This window comes from Bufo bufo, chromosome 3 (assembly GCF_905171765.1).
Source record: "Bufo bufo chromosome 3, aBufBuf1.1, whole genome shotgun sequence".
NCBI lineage: Eukaryota > Metazoa > Chordata > Amphibia > Anura > Bufonidae > Bufo > Bufo bufo.
In genome coordinates this window covers 360709716-360724807 of record NC_053391.1, presented here as the reverse complement: position 1 = coordinate 360724807, position 15092 = coordinate 360709716, and the positions used below count along the sequence as shown (strand labels likewise).

Sequence of the window (15092 nt, the reverse complement as noted above, 5' to 3'; positions counted from 1 at the left end):
ATGCAAGCGACAGAGTGTTATACAAAATCTACCTTGAAAAAAACGTAGTAAGCAGCAAACTTGACAATTATTTGACATTTTGTTACCTACCAACATAATTATGTTATGGCTCATAATGTGTAATTAATTTAAATTAGAAATAAGTTCGACCATATTGAGAATGCCATTACATATTAATCAATAGAGCAGGGCATGAAACTTGATAAGAAGAAAATTGCACAGCTGAAATGGGATTTCAAGTCTATAAGGCAACATAAAAGGCTGTAATTTAACAGAAATTAAAGGTTTAGGCTATGTCTATATCTGTGTTCAGTAAATCTGGTAGTATGGGAGCAGACTACCAGAATTACCGTATCCGTTCATAGCCAGGCACCACCTTGCACCGCCGGATACCTATTCACTAATATAGGATCCAGTGGATTTCTGTCATAAATGCTGACTTTCTGCCGCCCCCCCACAAAAAAAAATGCTGCAAACTGTCAAACAGTGGCATTTTTCCAGCAGAAAGCCGGCATTTATAATGGAAACCTGCCAGATCTCATTAAAGTGAAAGGAGATCTGGCAGTTCCCAACGGTGTCTGGCTATACTGGATACAGCATTTCCGGTAATCTGCTCATCTGCCAGAACAAATTACTGAATTTATCGCATGGACATGTGAGCCTAGCCTTAGTTGCAAAAAGTTTGCATAGGGCATAGTTCAGTTTAAAGGAATAGCCAATGTCATCATATTTTTCCCTGATTCAAAGAAAATGACTGTCCTCTCTTATCACAAGTGTTTTTGTGGTAGAAAGTGAATCTAGCCATACACATTAGATCTATGTTGGCCGAACCTGATAATTTATTTGGATTTAGCTGAATTTCTAATGTCTATGGTCCCTCGACTCTCACCTAACAGCAGATGTCGGGGAGATATGTTGGATTTCAACTGCACAATCATTTTGGGGAGATGACGGTATGGGAGGATCTGGAGAGACAGTTGTTGGCCGAACAAGTGGTTGGCTAGAAGTTATCTCAGGTTTATGGCCAGCTTTAGTTGAACACATGACAAGTCACATAGATTAGACTTGTGTCCAGTCTCCAGCTACATTTTTATAATTTGGTTTGGGGTATCCTTTCCATTTAAGGTAATACACTGTGTAAATGCCAATGTAGGTCTCACATGGGTGACAGTGGATGACTTTGGCAGCCACCTGCCATTGGGCAGTAGGTTTTGTGGTTCTCATTTACCGACAAAAAAATCAAAGCTGTGAATTTGGCGCTGCTGTTTGAAAACTTCTTGGATGGTATGTGAGAGTAACCCTATTAGCCCCTTTTTCCTGAAAAGACCCATAAGAAATTAAGAAAGCCACATGCAAAAGCACCATTATCACACACATTTAGAATTTTCTATGACTGCAACTGTCAATGTATAAATGCCATTATATCTACAGTATATCCTGAATCCGTATAGCTTTTTTTCATTAATGATTCTGTATTTGTGTAGCAGAGGCTCAAATAAGGCCATTAAGATGGCTGGTGTGACTGCATTGCATCTAATTACAAATACAGTGTTATGGATCTGAGCGTGAGCTGCTATGTAAAGCACCATGGGATTGTTCACATAGACTTACCCTGACATAGTGGCACCTCAGAGTTCCAGTCATAATAGCCTTGAGGGCGACGTAGACATGTAGCCGAGTTAATACCAATGAGCCGATAGCCAGGATTGCAAGAGTACCGCACAACTCCTCCAGGGGGATTTATGACAGGACCCAGTACAGAGCCGTGGAGAGGAGGACGAGGTAGACTGCAGTATGCAGCTAACACATAAAAAACAAAGTATACATGGTAAAGCAAGAGGTTGAATGATTATCTTTCATTGGTGATGCAATAGCTTGCCTTTAAGAGACCATTGAATTCTGCTAGCAGTGAAAAGGATACCACTACTGTTGGTGCCTATATCAGCAGCAGTAATGATCCAATGTGGAATGTGGTGTAGTACATTAAAGCGCAATCATTCTAATGTCTGCCTCCATCATCCTCCAAATTAAATTGAAAATAATAAAGTGTTAAATAACAAAAAGTTCAAAATTAGCTTTAATTTACAGGACAACAGAAAAGCACCTTTAGACCATACAAAAGACATGTATAAAGGCCCCTGTGATGTGGATTAGAAATATGTAAACTGTTATAGTTTATGATTTAAATATAATGTGAACCTGTTGCTTTTTTATTTATTTTGTTTTCTTTATTTTTTATTCATATTATTTAATTGATAATGGACTAAACTCTTACATTCAGAAACTATCAGTCCTTTTCCGTTTTCTTACATTTTTTGTCTGGTCATTCTATTTAAAAAGCACCTGTAAAATATTATTTTCTATTTTAATTCCACACTGAAATATGATTATTACTTTATCCAAAGTCTAACACATTCCCCCCAATGCCTGGGCCCCTCATATAGATTATACTTACCTCGCTTCCCGCCACCCGCGTCGCTCCTGATCCCTGCACGGCTGCCACCATGGGTGATGCTAGGGAGGCTCGTCGCCATTGCGCCTGCTTTGGCTGCTGCAGCGGCCGTGTGGGGATCAGGAGCGATGTGGGTGCCGGGGAGCGGGGTAAGTATTATCTATATGAGGGGCCCGGGCATTGGGGGGCATGTTCTAGACATTGGATAACCCCTTTAAGCTGCACTATTGTAAGATTCTAATGCATTCTTCCTTTGTGATTTTACCAACAGCACAAAGAATCATGTGTGTTCAGAGTGGCCACCCCCTTTTGATGTCTACCATGTATAGTTATGTTATAAAGATTATGTTTGGATTCATATATAGTGCATTAAAAAATTCTTCAGACCCTTTCATTTTTTTCACATTTGTTATGTTCTTGTGACCTTGTGGTAAAATAAAAAAAAATAAAAAATTGCGACTTTTTCACTCCATTATTTTGACTTGAGCTAATGATAAATCTGGCCCTCTGTGTGCAGATGGGAGAAACTTCCAGAAGGTAAACCATCACTGCAGGACAAATCTGGGCTTTATGGCAGAGTGGCTCAGTAAAAGATACATGAGTTTGCAAAAAAGCACATAAAGGACTCTCAGACTGTGAGAAACAAGATTCTCTGGTATGATAAAACCAAGATTGAACTTATTGCCATTAATTCTAAGCATCATGTTTGGAGGAAACAAGATGCTGCCCAATACCATCCCTACAGTTAAGCATGATGGTAGCAGCATCATGTTGTTGGGGTATTTTTCAGCGGCTAAAACAGCGAGACTGGTCAGAGTTATGGGAAAGCTGAATAGAGGAAAGTAAAGAGATATTCTTAATTAAAGCCTGCTCTGTACCTCAGACTGGGTGGAAGGTTTACCTTTCAACAAGGCAATGACCCTAAACACACAGCTAAGACAACACAGGCATTGCATAGGGACAACTCTGGGAATGTCAGCTAGAGACCTGACCTGAAAATGGCTCTCCACTGACGCTCACCATCCAATCTGACTGAGCTTGAGAGGATCTGCAAACCTTGTGGCATCGTACCCAAGAAGAATGGAGGCCGTAAACGCTGCCAAAAGCACTTCAACTAAGTACTAGGTAAAGGATCTGAATACTTATGTCAATGCAATATTTAAGTTTTTAACTTTTAATCAATTAGCAAAGATTTTGAACATTCTGTTTTCACTTTGTCTTTGGCCTCAACATAACAAAATGTGAAAAAAGTGAAAGGATCTGAAGACGTATGAACCACTATTCTGATCAGAATGGAAATCCTTACGTGGATGGAGATTTTAATCCATACACAGTCTCTACACTGATAAAGATATGGATTTAAAGGGATTCTGTCATGAGATTTGAGCCCTATAAGCTAAACATATGGCCAGGTCCGTACTAATAACATGAATCCTAAACTGCCCTTATTAAACCTGCTTGTGGCTCTATTAGCCCAAAAAACTGGTTTTTATAAGCTGTCACTCACCTACCTAAGGTGCCCAAGGGGTTTTATGTTAACCCAGGGTGCCCGCCCGCACCCCTTGCCGTCTGGTGCCCAACGCCGCCTTCCTCACCTCAGCCCCGCCTCCGCAATCCTCCCATCCCTCTGCTAGATCCGGCGCCTGCGCACTAGGCTCAGCCTGATGCGCCGCGGACTCCTGGCAGCGGCTTTGTTGAGCGAAGTGCGCATGCGCATCAGGCGGCGAGGGGTGCGGGCGGGCACCCTGGGTTAACGTAACGTAAAACCCCTTGGGCACCTTAGGTAGGTGAGTGACAGCTTATAAAAACCAGTTTTTTGGGCTAATAGAGCCACAAGCAGGTTTAATAAGGGCAGTTTAGGATTCATGTTATTAGTACGGACCTGGCCATATGTTTAGCTTATAGGGCTCAAATCTCATGACAGAATCCCTTTAAAGCTGAAAAATATAAAGACTAGTGATACACATATTGAAGGCTACAATGACACTAAATAAAGGGCCTTGAGACAGAATGACTGGCCAAGCATGCACGAGAATGGTTCCATTATGATGGACAGATATTGCCATTTGGATTATTTTAAATTGGATTTGACTAAGAAGTATAGAACCTCACAACATTATTTGTCATATTATCAATTACTTTTGTACAGCATGTACAGTATATCTACTTCCTCATATTTATGTAACTGTTATATAACTGTTCCCTATATAACTGTTCCCTAAAAAACTGGCAGCACAATCTAGGTAAAGATGGAGATTTATCAAGACCAGCGCTTTCTGCGCTGCTGGAGGATGCGTCTAATTTACGATAAGGTGCAGGCCTAATCATAAATTAGGCGCATCTTCCTGCAGTCCGTGTGCCTAAACAGAAATCTGACGTAGATTTCTGGCTTCATTTACACCAGAAAACTGGCGTAAATGAAGATAAATTTGTCTGGGAGGCTGACCATACCCCCTTCCCACCCTTGCTAATGCCACCTTTGAGGAAAGTGGTGATGACAGCGTAAAAACTAGAGATTGTTGGTGACTATTTAATGCCACTTTTCAGGTGCAAGGGAGATGATAAATCTCCCCCAAAGTGTCTCTTAATCCATTAGTCATTATGAATTATTATGTCATTCTTACCTGAATAGCGTATCTTAAAGCCTTTCCTGCTATATGCATGGTCAGACATCCAGCGCAGTAGGACCTTGTTTCCTGTACTTCTGAAGGTCATGGGTGCTGAATAGTTCCCACTCAGAGAGGTAAGTAATGTGCTCTGACCAGAGGGTCCTAGAAGGAGAAGCTTTATCAGAAAGCGTTCATAGAAGAGACAACTCAAATGTTTATGGATATTTCCTGTGACTCCTTGAAGGGGTATTCCCATCTCAGACACTGATGGAAAATCAATGTCAAATATGTATGGGTCTCTCCTCTGGGACCCGATCCTATCTTTAGAACGGGCCAGCTGAAGTAAAGGGAGAGCAGCCATGCATGCATGGCCAAATTCTGTTCACCACTATGGGAGTTCTGACATTGGCCAGAGATGACTATTTCCAGAAGTCCCATAGGGGTGAATGGATGGCTGTGCTTGCGAGGTGTACTCTCTAGTCACCACTATGGGATGCCTGGCACTTCCTGCGCTGTGCTCTGGTCTTCCCTGCCGCTGTTTGTTTTCCTGGCTGCAGTGGTGATGTTCTGTGCATACCACATGACCACTCCAGCCAAATACTGGCCTCAGCAGTAATGTCTGGTACACTGAGGATAATAATGATTCCCTGCATGATGACATAAGCAGTGCAGGACTGAACTGCAGCGCTGGAAGTGGCAAGTATGGTTTCCTTTGTAAATTTTGCCCATTTACAGCCCATTTTAGCCCATTTTATTTGACTTAAACAACCCATTAAAAAAAAAATCATTTTGTATAATTTATATTTAAAATTATAGCTTATTGCCTTATTATTAATATTTCTCTTATGTGTATTAGTAGCATGCAATATTTTTAGTCTGCAACATTTTAGTCAATTCATTCACTCTATCTCTGAAAACCTAGATGCAAATGCAAAGTTGGAGACATCCCTTTTTGAAAGTGTGTTCTATTTAAGAAAGTGTAAGAAAACTATTTTATATACTATTCATAACCGACAAAAATGGCACAAGTCTGATTTATTCATCTTTGAATATGCAAATCTTTTACGCTATGTGATACTGACAACCGCTTCTTGAGAACATTCTTTATTTTATTTTCCTACTTTCAGGGCTTCAGGGCTTATTGAGGGTTTAATTTTCTTTTGAAACTTTATGCCTAACTCAGCAAGACCCACAATCAACACAGGGCAAAATAAAATCTCCTAGACATAGTTTATTTTTTTTCAACATCCACTCTTTAGCTTGTAAAAACTCCATAAATTTTATGAATTTACAGTTTTTTTTAAAGCATTTTTGCATTTTTTTTTATCTATTCATGACATCTGTAACATATGCTTTTGTCTTATAAAAAAGCTAAATTGCCAGAAAATCAAAACATACAGCAAGAAAAATGCCACAAAAAGTGCCCCTTTTCACAAAAATGCATATACAGCTCTGTTCATTGACCTCACTGACTTAGGGCTTATGCACACAAACATATTTTCTTTCTGCTTCTGTTCCGTGTTTTTTTTGCGGACCGTATGCGGTACCATTCACTTCAATGGGTCTGCAAAAACAGTGTTTTCACCCCTTACACAGTACAGCTTCTTTGTATCCACAATTTCATAACTCACTTTTGTCTGTATAAATACCTTACATTAAACTTGATTTTAGAGATTTTGAGATAGCTCACCATCAAAAATGTCAAATTCATCATACTGCTTTTCACTCAGAAAATATTCCACAGTCAGTGTCACATTGTAGCCAGCTTCAACTTTAATAAGCCAAGAACATGTCTGGAACTGAGGGTAAGTGCCGGGATAACTCTGGCTGAGGATCACTCCAGTGGAATCGGTTAGGATCTCATTGGTTGGACAAAGTACTGTGGTTAAAAAAACAAATAAGAACATCTGCATGAACAGCACAGTAAAGTTACCCTACAGAAACCTAATGTTACTTAATTACCTATCACAAAGAATAACCTACCCTTCAAGAAAAAAAAATAAAAAATCACACTGACAATATGTATGAGTAAGAACCTAGGCCAGCCCGCAGCAAATGCGGGCCCATGGGTGGCAGTCACGGTGGACTCCTTATCTAATAGACCGAATTATGGAAATGACATACATAAAGCAGGTTTACCCAGATTGCTATGGAACCATTATAAATCGGGCATCTTCCAGGTTTACCAGATACAGACACTGGCCATGCAAAGTACACTATTGTTGGAAGTGGTATGTTACAGTTGATTATCGTGTGTCTTACAATATAGCAACTCAGCTTGCCAGATGGCAAACTGGTGAGCTTTAGATCTTAGCCTGGCTATACATACTTTGATAATGACTATGATTCTACAGTTTTCAGCTAATTTGGATAGTTAGTGACAGTCAACTCAAAGTGCATAGACTCACAGGTGACTGTCTACTTTTGAAAGTCAAAATCATAATTGCAAATCTTCAGGAGGGCTAAACATTGTATGTGAAGTTGATTGTGGCTATGGTTTGGACAATAGGCATGATAGTGGAACAAAAGGTAAAATGGCTGAATCCTATGTATCACTGAAACATGCATAACCAATTGTATATGATCTTACCTTCACAAGTTGGGGGAAAATCTTCAAATTGCAAGCGAGTTCCAAGTCGACATATCAAAATCTCTGGCCCCATCAATGTGAATCCCGGGAGACATTTATAACGTACAATGTCACCTAGAGGATTAGGAAAATGATGATGCTATCTAAAATTTAGGAAATATTTTGTGATGATATAGCACAGGACATAGTAATTAACATTAGTCATGAATCTGATATACTTTACCTCAATTTTAGACATATTGTCACGGACGTACCGAGACATACGGACGTCCCGGCGACAGTGAGCGGCATGAGATCTGTGAGATTGGCAACACGTGGTTTGATCTGACAGGTTTTACTTGTGGATAAATAGGTGTCTGTGTTGTTTTTGGCAATGGCCACACCCCTTGCCTCCAGGTGTTGCTTATGTGGTCATTTAACCTTCCTTATTTATAGTTGCTTCTCCCACTATTCTGTGCAGGTTATAGCAACCTTGCCTGTGGATTGTTTGTGGTTGGATCTCAGTTGAGTTCATGGTGCTTCCATAGCCTTTTTAAAGTTAAGTATTTCCTTTCCCTTTTGTATTTTGTTTGGGTTATGTGTGTTGCATTTCCCTATTGTTTCTATTAGTCTGAAGTAGACTCCTGTTTGTCCTTCCTTTTGGAGAAACAGGTAGTCTCGTCCCTGCCATTAGTACCAGGGTCCTATAGGGCTAGATAGGATGCTAGGTATTCCTGCGTATGAACTCACCTACCTTTGGGGTCTGTTCATACTGGTAGTCAGTCAGGATTTTGGTTAGGGTTTTCACTAGGAGGTGTCCATTTTCCTCCCCTAGTTCCCAGGGCTGATTCTCTGTTTCCTCCTTCCCTCCTATGCTCGGTGTGGTGTTTCCCTCCCAAACTGAAGCGTGACACATATTCTAGATGTGTTAAATTACAGTGATATTGTCACACTTTGTTTTGGCTCTTTAAGCTAAATTTTGCGTTAAGTATTCTAATTCTTCTTAAGGTGATGCATGAAAAGTTGTGTTGTGTAAAGGGAAGCATGCAAAGGAGAATTCAGTCCGAAGTTTAGGAAAACTTTAATTTACAATGAAGCCGAATTTCCTCGCAGTTTGTGGTAACGAATATGGTTTTCCTAAAATGCCCGCTGCACGTGTTACAAAGTGAAAGTAAGAAGCCTGGGAACGCGAGATCACCCATAATGCCGTGCAGCCAGCCAATTTGCAGGTAGCCATCCCCTGTGATGTCACAGCCCTAAAAAAATGCCTCATCCAAGCCAGTCTCCGCCATTGTACTGTGAGCTGAGACTAGGTAGAGATGTGGCAATTGCTCATGTGTTAGGGACAGTGTTGCTGAAATTATCCAGCGGCTATGTTTGATTCATCCACTATGTTTGGCCATCTGGTTTTAATTTTAAATGCAAAATACCTTTAGGTTCATAGTAGGGAGGTATCCTGGACCTTATGGAGGGATCCACATGGGATTATAGTCATACCTGTTGTGGATCCCTCAATTTTATTGCTTTAAGGAAGGTTCTGGTACCATGTTCTGGTACCATTACACTGGATGATAGGGGCTGCTGCATACATGTTCCAGCTACCAATGACCGCTGGGGAACGCTGAAGCACACCTGGATAACCATGGTATCTGAAGGGTTAACAGTTCATTATTTAAGGGTGTCTGGTCTTTAAAACACCAGATACCCAGCGGCCATGGTGCCCGCTACACACATCAGCGTGCACCATTTTTTAATGCCGGCCGACGACGTAAATCGGCGGTCTGGAAAAGGTTAACTTCCAAGCCTTTACACTGAGATTTTTGTGCTGCTATCAAACACTGAGAGAAGGGAGGGGGAGAGCAGAGAGAACCATTACAAACAGAGGCAGTGCTATGATAGATTTATGTCAGATTATGTAGTACTAGCAGCTAGTGTTTTATGCATGTATTTTTGTTTGTGTAAAGGAATTTCTTTACTTAAAAATGCTACCATTCCAAGCCCCCTCCAGTCTTGCGCAACCGCTCCAGGCTGCAGCAATGCCATGCCGTATACTGCATGTGACCTCTGCAGTCAATCACCAGCCTTAGTGGTATATGGCTCAAGACTGCTGGGGCCGGTGATTAGCTGCACTGGTCATACAGGCATATGGCATACAGGCATGACATTGCTGCAGCCAGGGGAAAAAAGGCTAGAGCACAGTGCTGGACGAGAGAGGGCTCGGGCACTAAATATCAAATTTATATTTCACATTTAGTATTCAGATAGATTCCTTTTTCCATTCAAAAAAATCTGAAAATCCTTTTAAATGTCACCTAGTTATTGTGGTTTTCTATATTACTGGTTACAATTATTCCAAACTATAGCAACTGGAAACTCATAACTTTTCAACGCAGAATGCTTTTGAGTAATTACCATGAATACATACCCATTAGAAATTCCTCACTACCAGATAGAACCTCTCCATTTGGTACCGTCGTCGGTGGTTTACATTTCCGAAGTCGGTATCCTATTACAAGAATAAATTCTTGTTATATGTAATATGATGTAATATGATTATATAGCTATGTGACTGCACTATATGTAGGCTGTGCTGACACCCAGACAGACTCGGACTGGCCCACAGGAAAATAGGTCAGTCTCCTGGTGGGTACCTAGTCCCCCACCCTCTGCACAAGTAGCACATGACACAGTAGACTGCAATACAAATAGATCAGCATACCGCTTCTCAACCAGCCTATTTTCATATAAGAAAACTGGATAGATTATTTAGTAAAATACCCAGTTTATTATTATAGATGCATCAGGAGTCTGCGATGACAGGCCAGCCAGTATCCTCTACCCGCAGAGACCCAACTTCTCAAAGTCACTGCAAGGGCCCCTATAATCATTGTGGTGGTCTTGCTGCTGCCGCTGTGTGAGCAGTAATATTTGCTTGTAGCTTTAGAGTGGGCACCCAGAATCATTTTTACTGGTGGGCCCTATTCAACCAATTATGTATGAAATACATAAAATAGGTCATGACTGAATTGATAAAGATGGGTTGCATTTCTACATGCAGTAAGTGTACAACCTTTCTGTCAATTCTAATGGGAAACTAGCACAAGGAGAACATTCTGACTTAACATTTATGATTCCTAAGATGAATGACCAAGAAAAGGTGACAAAAAACCAACAAGCCATCCAGTTGGAAATATACACTCACCTAAAGAATTATTAGGAACACCATACTAATACGGTGTTGGACCCCCTTTTGCCTTCAGAACTGCCTTAATTCTACGTGGCATTGATTCAACAAGGTGCTGATAGCATTCTTTAGAAATGTTGGCCCATATTGATAGGATAGCATCTTGCAGTTGATGGAGATTTGAGGGATGCACATCCAGGGCACGAAGCTCCCGTTCCACCACATCCCAAAGATGCTCTATTGGGTTGAGATCTGGTGACTGTGGGGGCCATTTTAGTACAGTGAACTCATTGTCATGTTCAAGAAACCAATTTGAAATGATTCAAGCTTTGTGACATGGTGCATTAACCTGCTGGAAGTAGCCATCAGAGGATGGGTATATGGTAGTCATGAAGGGATGGACATGGTCAGAAACAATGCTCAGGTATCCCGTGGCATTTAAACGATGCCCAATTGGCACTAAGGGGCCTAAAGTGTGCCCAGAAAACATCCCCCACACCATTACACCACCACCACCAGCCTGCACAGTGGTAACAAGGCATGATGGATACATGTTCTCATTCTGTGTACGCCAAATTCGGACTCTACTATTTGATTGTCTGAACAGAAATCGGGACTCATCAGACCAGGCAACATTTTTCCAGTCTTCAACAGTCCAATTTTGGTGAGCTCGTGCAAATTGTAGCCTCTTTTTCCTATTTGTAGTGGAGATGAGTGGTACCCGGTGGGGTCTTCTGCTGTTGTAGCCCATCGGCCTCAAGGTTGTGCGTGTTGTGGCTTCACAAATACTTTGCTGCATACCTCGGTTGTAACGAGTGGTTATTTCAGTCAACGTTGCTCTTCTATCAGCTTGAATCAGTTGGCCCATTCTCCTCTGACCTCTAGCATCCACGAGGTATTTTTGCCCACAGGACTGCCGCATACTGGATGTTTTTCCTTTTTCACACCATTCTTTGTAAACCCTAGAAATGGTTGTGCGTAAAAATCCCAGTAACTGAGCAGATTATGAAATACTCAGACTGGCCGTCTGGCACAAACAACCATGCCACGCTCAAAATTGCTTAAATCACCTTTCTTTCCCATTCTGACATTCAGTTTGGAGTTCAGGAGATTGTCTTGACCAGGACCACCCCCCTAAATGCATTGAAGCAACTGCCATGTGATTGGTTGACTAGATAATTGCATTAATGAGAAATAGAACAGGTGCTCCTAATAATTCTTTAGGTGAGTGTATGTGGATATTATCAATGAGCCTATAGTTGGTTAGTTCAGTTCATTTTGAAAGGCTTACCATAGAAGTACATTGCAAAGATTCCGCCATTAGCAGCATTGCTATGAAAAGTGATAAGGACCTGATTGGAGGAGCTCATAGTAGATCTCTTACTGGAACTACTGGAGAAGACACCCAGCTGAGGATCTGTTTGATAGGGACCATCCCTTCAAAATGAGAACAAAAGCTGTTACAATTACTGTGGCAGTTGGAAATGATTAAACAGTATAAATTACTCTTTGAGTGGTATTTTACGTGTGTCCGAGCTGTGGCGACTACGCCGCAGGTAATGCTAATTGCAGGCATTAACCTGTACTCTGGAAGTGACATTAGCGGCAGTTTATGGTAACCACCGTGCAGTTACCATAGCTCAAACATACGTGTATATAGCACCTTTTATGATTTTTTTTTAATCAACATACAGTGTAACTTTGCATTTACAAAGTCTACTTTATAACTCCATGGCCATGTTATCCAACATCTATGCTAATACAGTTCTCAATATACCTTTATAGCAGTCAGAGCTTGTTTTCTTACACAGAGCTTAAAATATAAAGTTACCCTACATGATAACAATTTGTCTATCCGCAGCCACCACAAGGAGGAACTTAGGCGCTATGTATCAAGAAAATCTCTGACTGTCGTAAACATACTGTGTATTAAGAGATGGAACAGTAATGATTTTTGGACCTCATTAAAAGTTTATTTTGTAATTGGATACAGTCAATAAGCTTGCTGACAACTAGTAGTTAAATGGGGGTCCTAAACTGCATTGGGGCAGTATTCTCTACATCAGATTTCTGTACAGTGCCTGAAAACAGTGTGTTAACAATATTTGAAGATTTCAGCATTGAAGCCAGCAGAACCATGAATGCAGAGCTGCACTACAATACCATGTAATAGTGTCAGGACAAGTAATACAATGTACTTACAAAATGATACAACATTCTAAATAAACTTGGTAAATATTGTGGCTGATTTATTTCTATTCCACCATGTCTTACTTGTCTTAAAGGGGTTGTCCAGCATTTTGATATTGATGACTAGTGATGAGCGGCAGGGGTCATATTCGAATTCGCGATATTTCGCGAATATTTTGTAGAATATTCGTCAAAAATTAGCAAATTCAAAAATTTGGAAATTTTTGGAATTCGAATTTTCGGATTCGAATTTTTTTTTATTGCAAATTTTTTAACTTACAACTATTAGACAAAGAAGATTATAGCACTATATTAGCTAAATTGCTCTATATTCGATTTTTTTCGAATATTCTCTATATTGCTATAACTTAGTTTTTTCGAATATTCGTAATATTCTAAAACAAGAATATTTAGCAATATAGCGAATATTCAAAAAAAAACTTATATAGAGCAAAATTCGCAAACACTACTACTCCTAAAGTCAAGTATATTGCAGCCTTCTTATTGGCCCACAAGCTAGAAGCAGTGAGGGATCATGTGTACTGATAAAAAATATATATATATATCGAAAAAATACATTTGAATATTCGAAATTACGAATATATATAACTATATTCGAAATATTCGCGAATTTTCGAAGTACCTATATTCGCAATAAAAATTTGAAATTCGAATATTCGTGATCAACACTATTGATGACCTATCCTTACCCATCCTTTTGGCTCTGATGCTGGAATTTGGTGCTAGAACTATACAGCTTCATCCGTGGTGTAGTAGATGGTGCTAGTTACTGCAGTCCTGCTCCAACTAAGGCTACTTTCACACCAGCGTTTTTGCTGGATTCGTCATGGATCAGCAAAAACGCTTCTGTCACGATAATATAACCGTCTGCATCCGTTATGAACTGATCAGGTTGTATTGTCTTTAAAATAGCCATGACGGATCAGTCATGAACACCATTGAAAGTCAATGGGGGACAAATGGATCTGTCCCCCATTGACTTACATTGTGTGTCAGGACGTCTTGCTCCGCACCACATCGCGGACAGAATGCTTGCAGTCTTATTCTGTCCACGATGGGAATGCAACCAAACGGAATGGAATGCATTCTGGTGCATTCCGTTTTGTTCAGTTTTGTCCCCATTGAAAATGAATGGGGACAAAATGGAAGCGTTCCACCCCCCCCCCCACTGCGCTTTTGAGATCCTCTAACGGATCTCAATAGCGGAAAGGGAAAGTGCAGATGTGAAAGTAGCCTAAAGTAAATGAAGACAGCATTGCAGTTACACAATGAATGGATCTACAAGAAAACAGCTGATTGTCGAGGGTGCATGGTGTTGGACCCCCACCAATCTGATATTGATGGCCTATACTGACGTTAGGCCATCATTATTAAATTCCTGCCTAACCCCTTTAAAGTTTCAAGCTTTCTTTTTGAACACAAAGAGAAAAAGTGAAAGATGAGGTTTTCGCTATTTAATTATATCTCTGTATTTGTGCAGAAAGGGTAATATTACATTTCGCACAAAATCGAATTTCTTCCAGTTAAAAGATATGCACACAAATCAGACATTTCATATGAGAAACCCAGAACCTCTTAGTGTACAGCGTACGAGTGGGAGACAATAGATAGAAATGTGAGAGAGCGGCTGCAGCCCAGAAATGAGAATTTGAGAAGTACAATATTCCTCAGGTCAGACGAGTGACAGTCTCTGAAAAGTGAGCAATTTGTCAGTGTCATGCGAGTCCCTTCCTCCTGTCCTTTCCTCACTACGCAGGCCTATGGCCTGAGCACTGGGGACACTTTGACAGTGTCCCCATCCTTTCCAATTAACTTCACTTGCTTTTTAAATTAGTGTTAACGAGCTGCCCTGCCACTATCCATCAGCAGCCTCAAGACTTGACCTTCACTAGGAAAGGCCCACAAGTATTTATCAGATGAGAAGCTGCACAATGAAAATAAATCATGGATAAAAGAATGCATAGAGCGCCCGTAAAAAACAACAGTGTTAAATACCACAGACTGATACCCTAAGGGTAGCTAGTATTGCGCTGCTGTCAAGTACTGCGTGGCCATATGAACCTCATC

General features: G+C 40.6%; 1 protein-coding gene across 1 annotated transcript in view; it reads right to left on the bottom strand.

Annotated features, from left to right (window-relative positions):
* The window catches only part of CSMD2 (CUB and Sushi multiple domains 2), a 1002961-nt gene that overhangs the window by 60076 nt on the left and 927793 nt on the right, over positions 1 to 15092 (bottom strand). The window contains exons 44-49 of the mRNA XM_040422265.1: positions 12106 to 12251; positions 10056 to 10136; positions 7652 to 7765; positions 6752 to 6940; positions 5077 to 5223; positions 1612 to 1800 (exon numbers count right to left, since the gene is read on the bottom strand). Of these exons, the coding sequence (XP_040278199.1) occupies positions 1612 to 1800; positions 5077 to 5223; positions 6752 to 6940; positions 7652 to 7765; positions 10056 to 10136; positions 12106 to 12251 (866 nt within the window). The remainder of the gene's footprint in view (positions 1 to 1611; positions 1801 to 5076; positions 5224 to 6751; positions 6941 to 7651; positions 7766 to 10055; positions 10137 to 12105; positions 12252 to 15092) is intronic.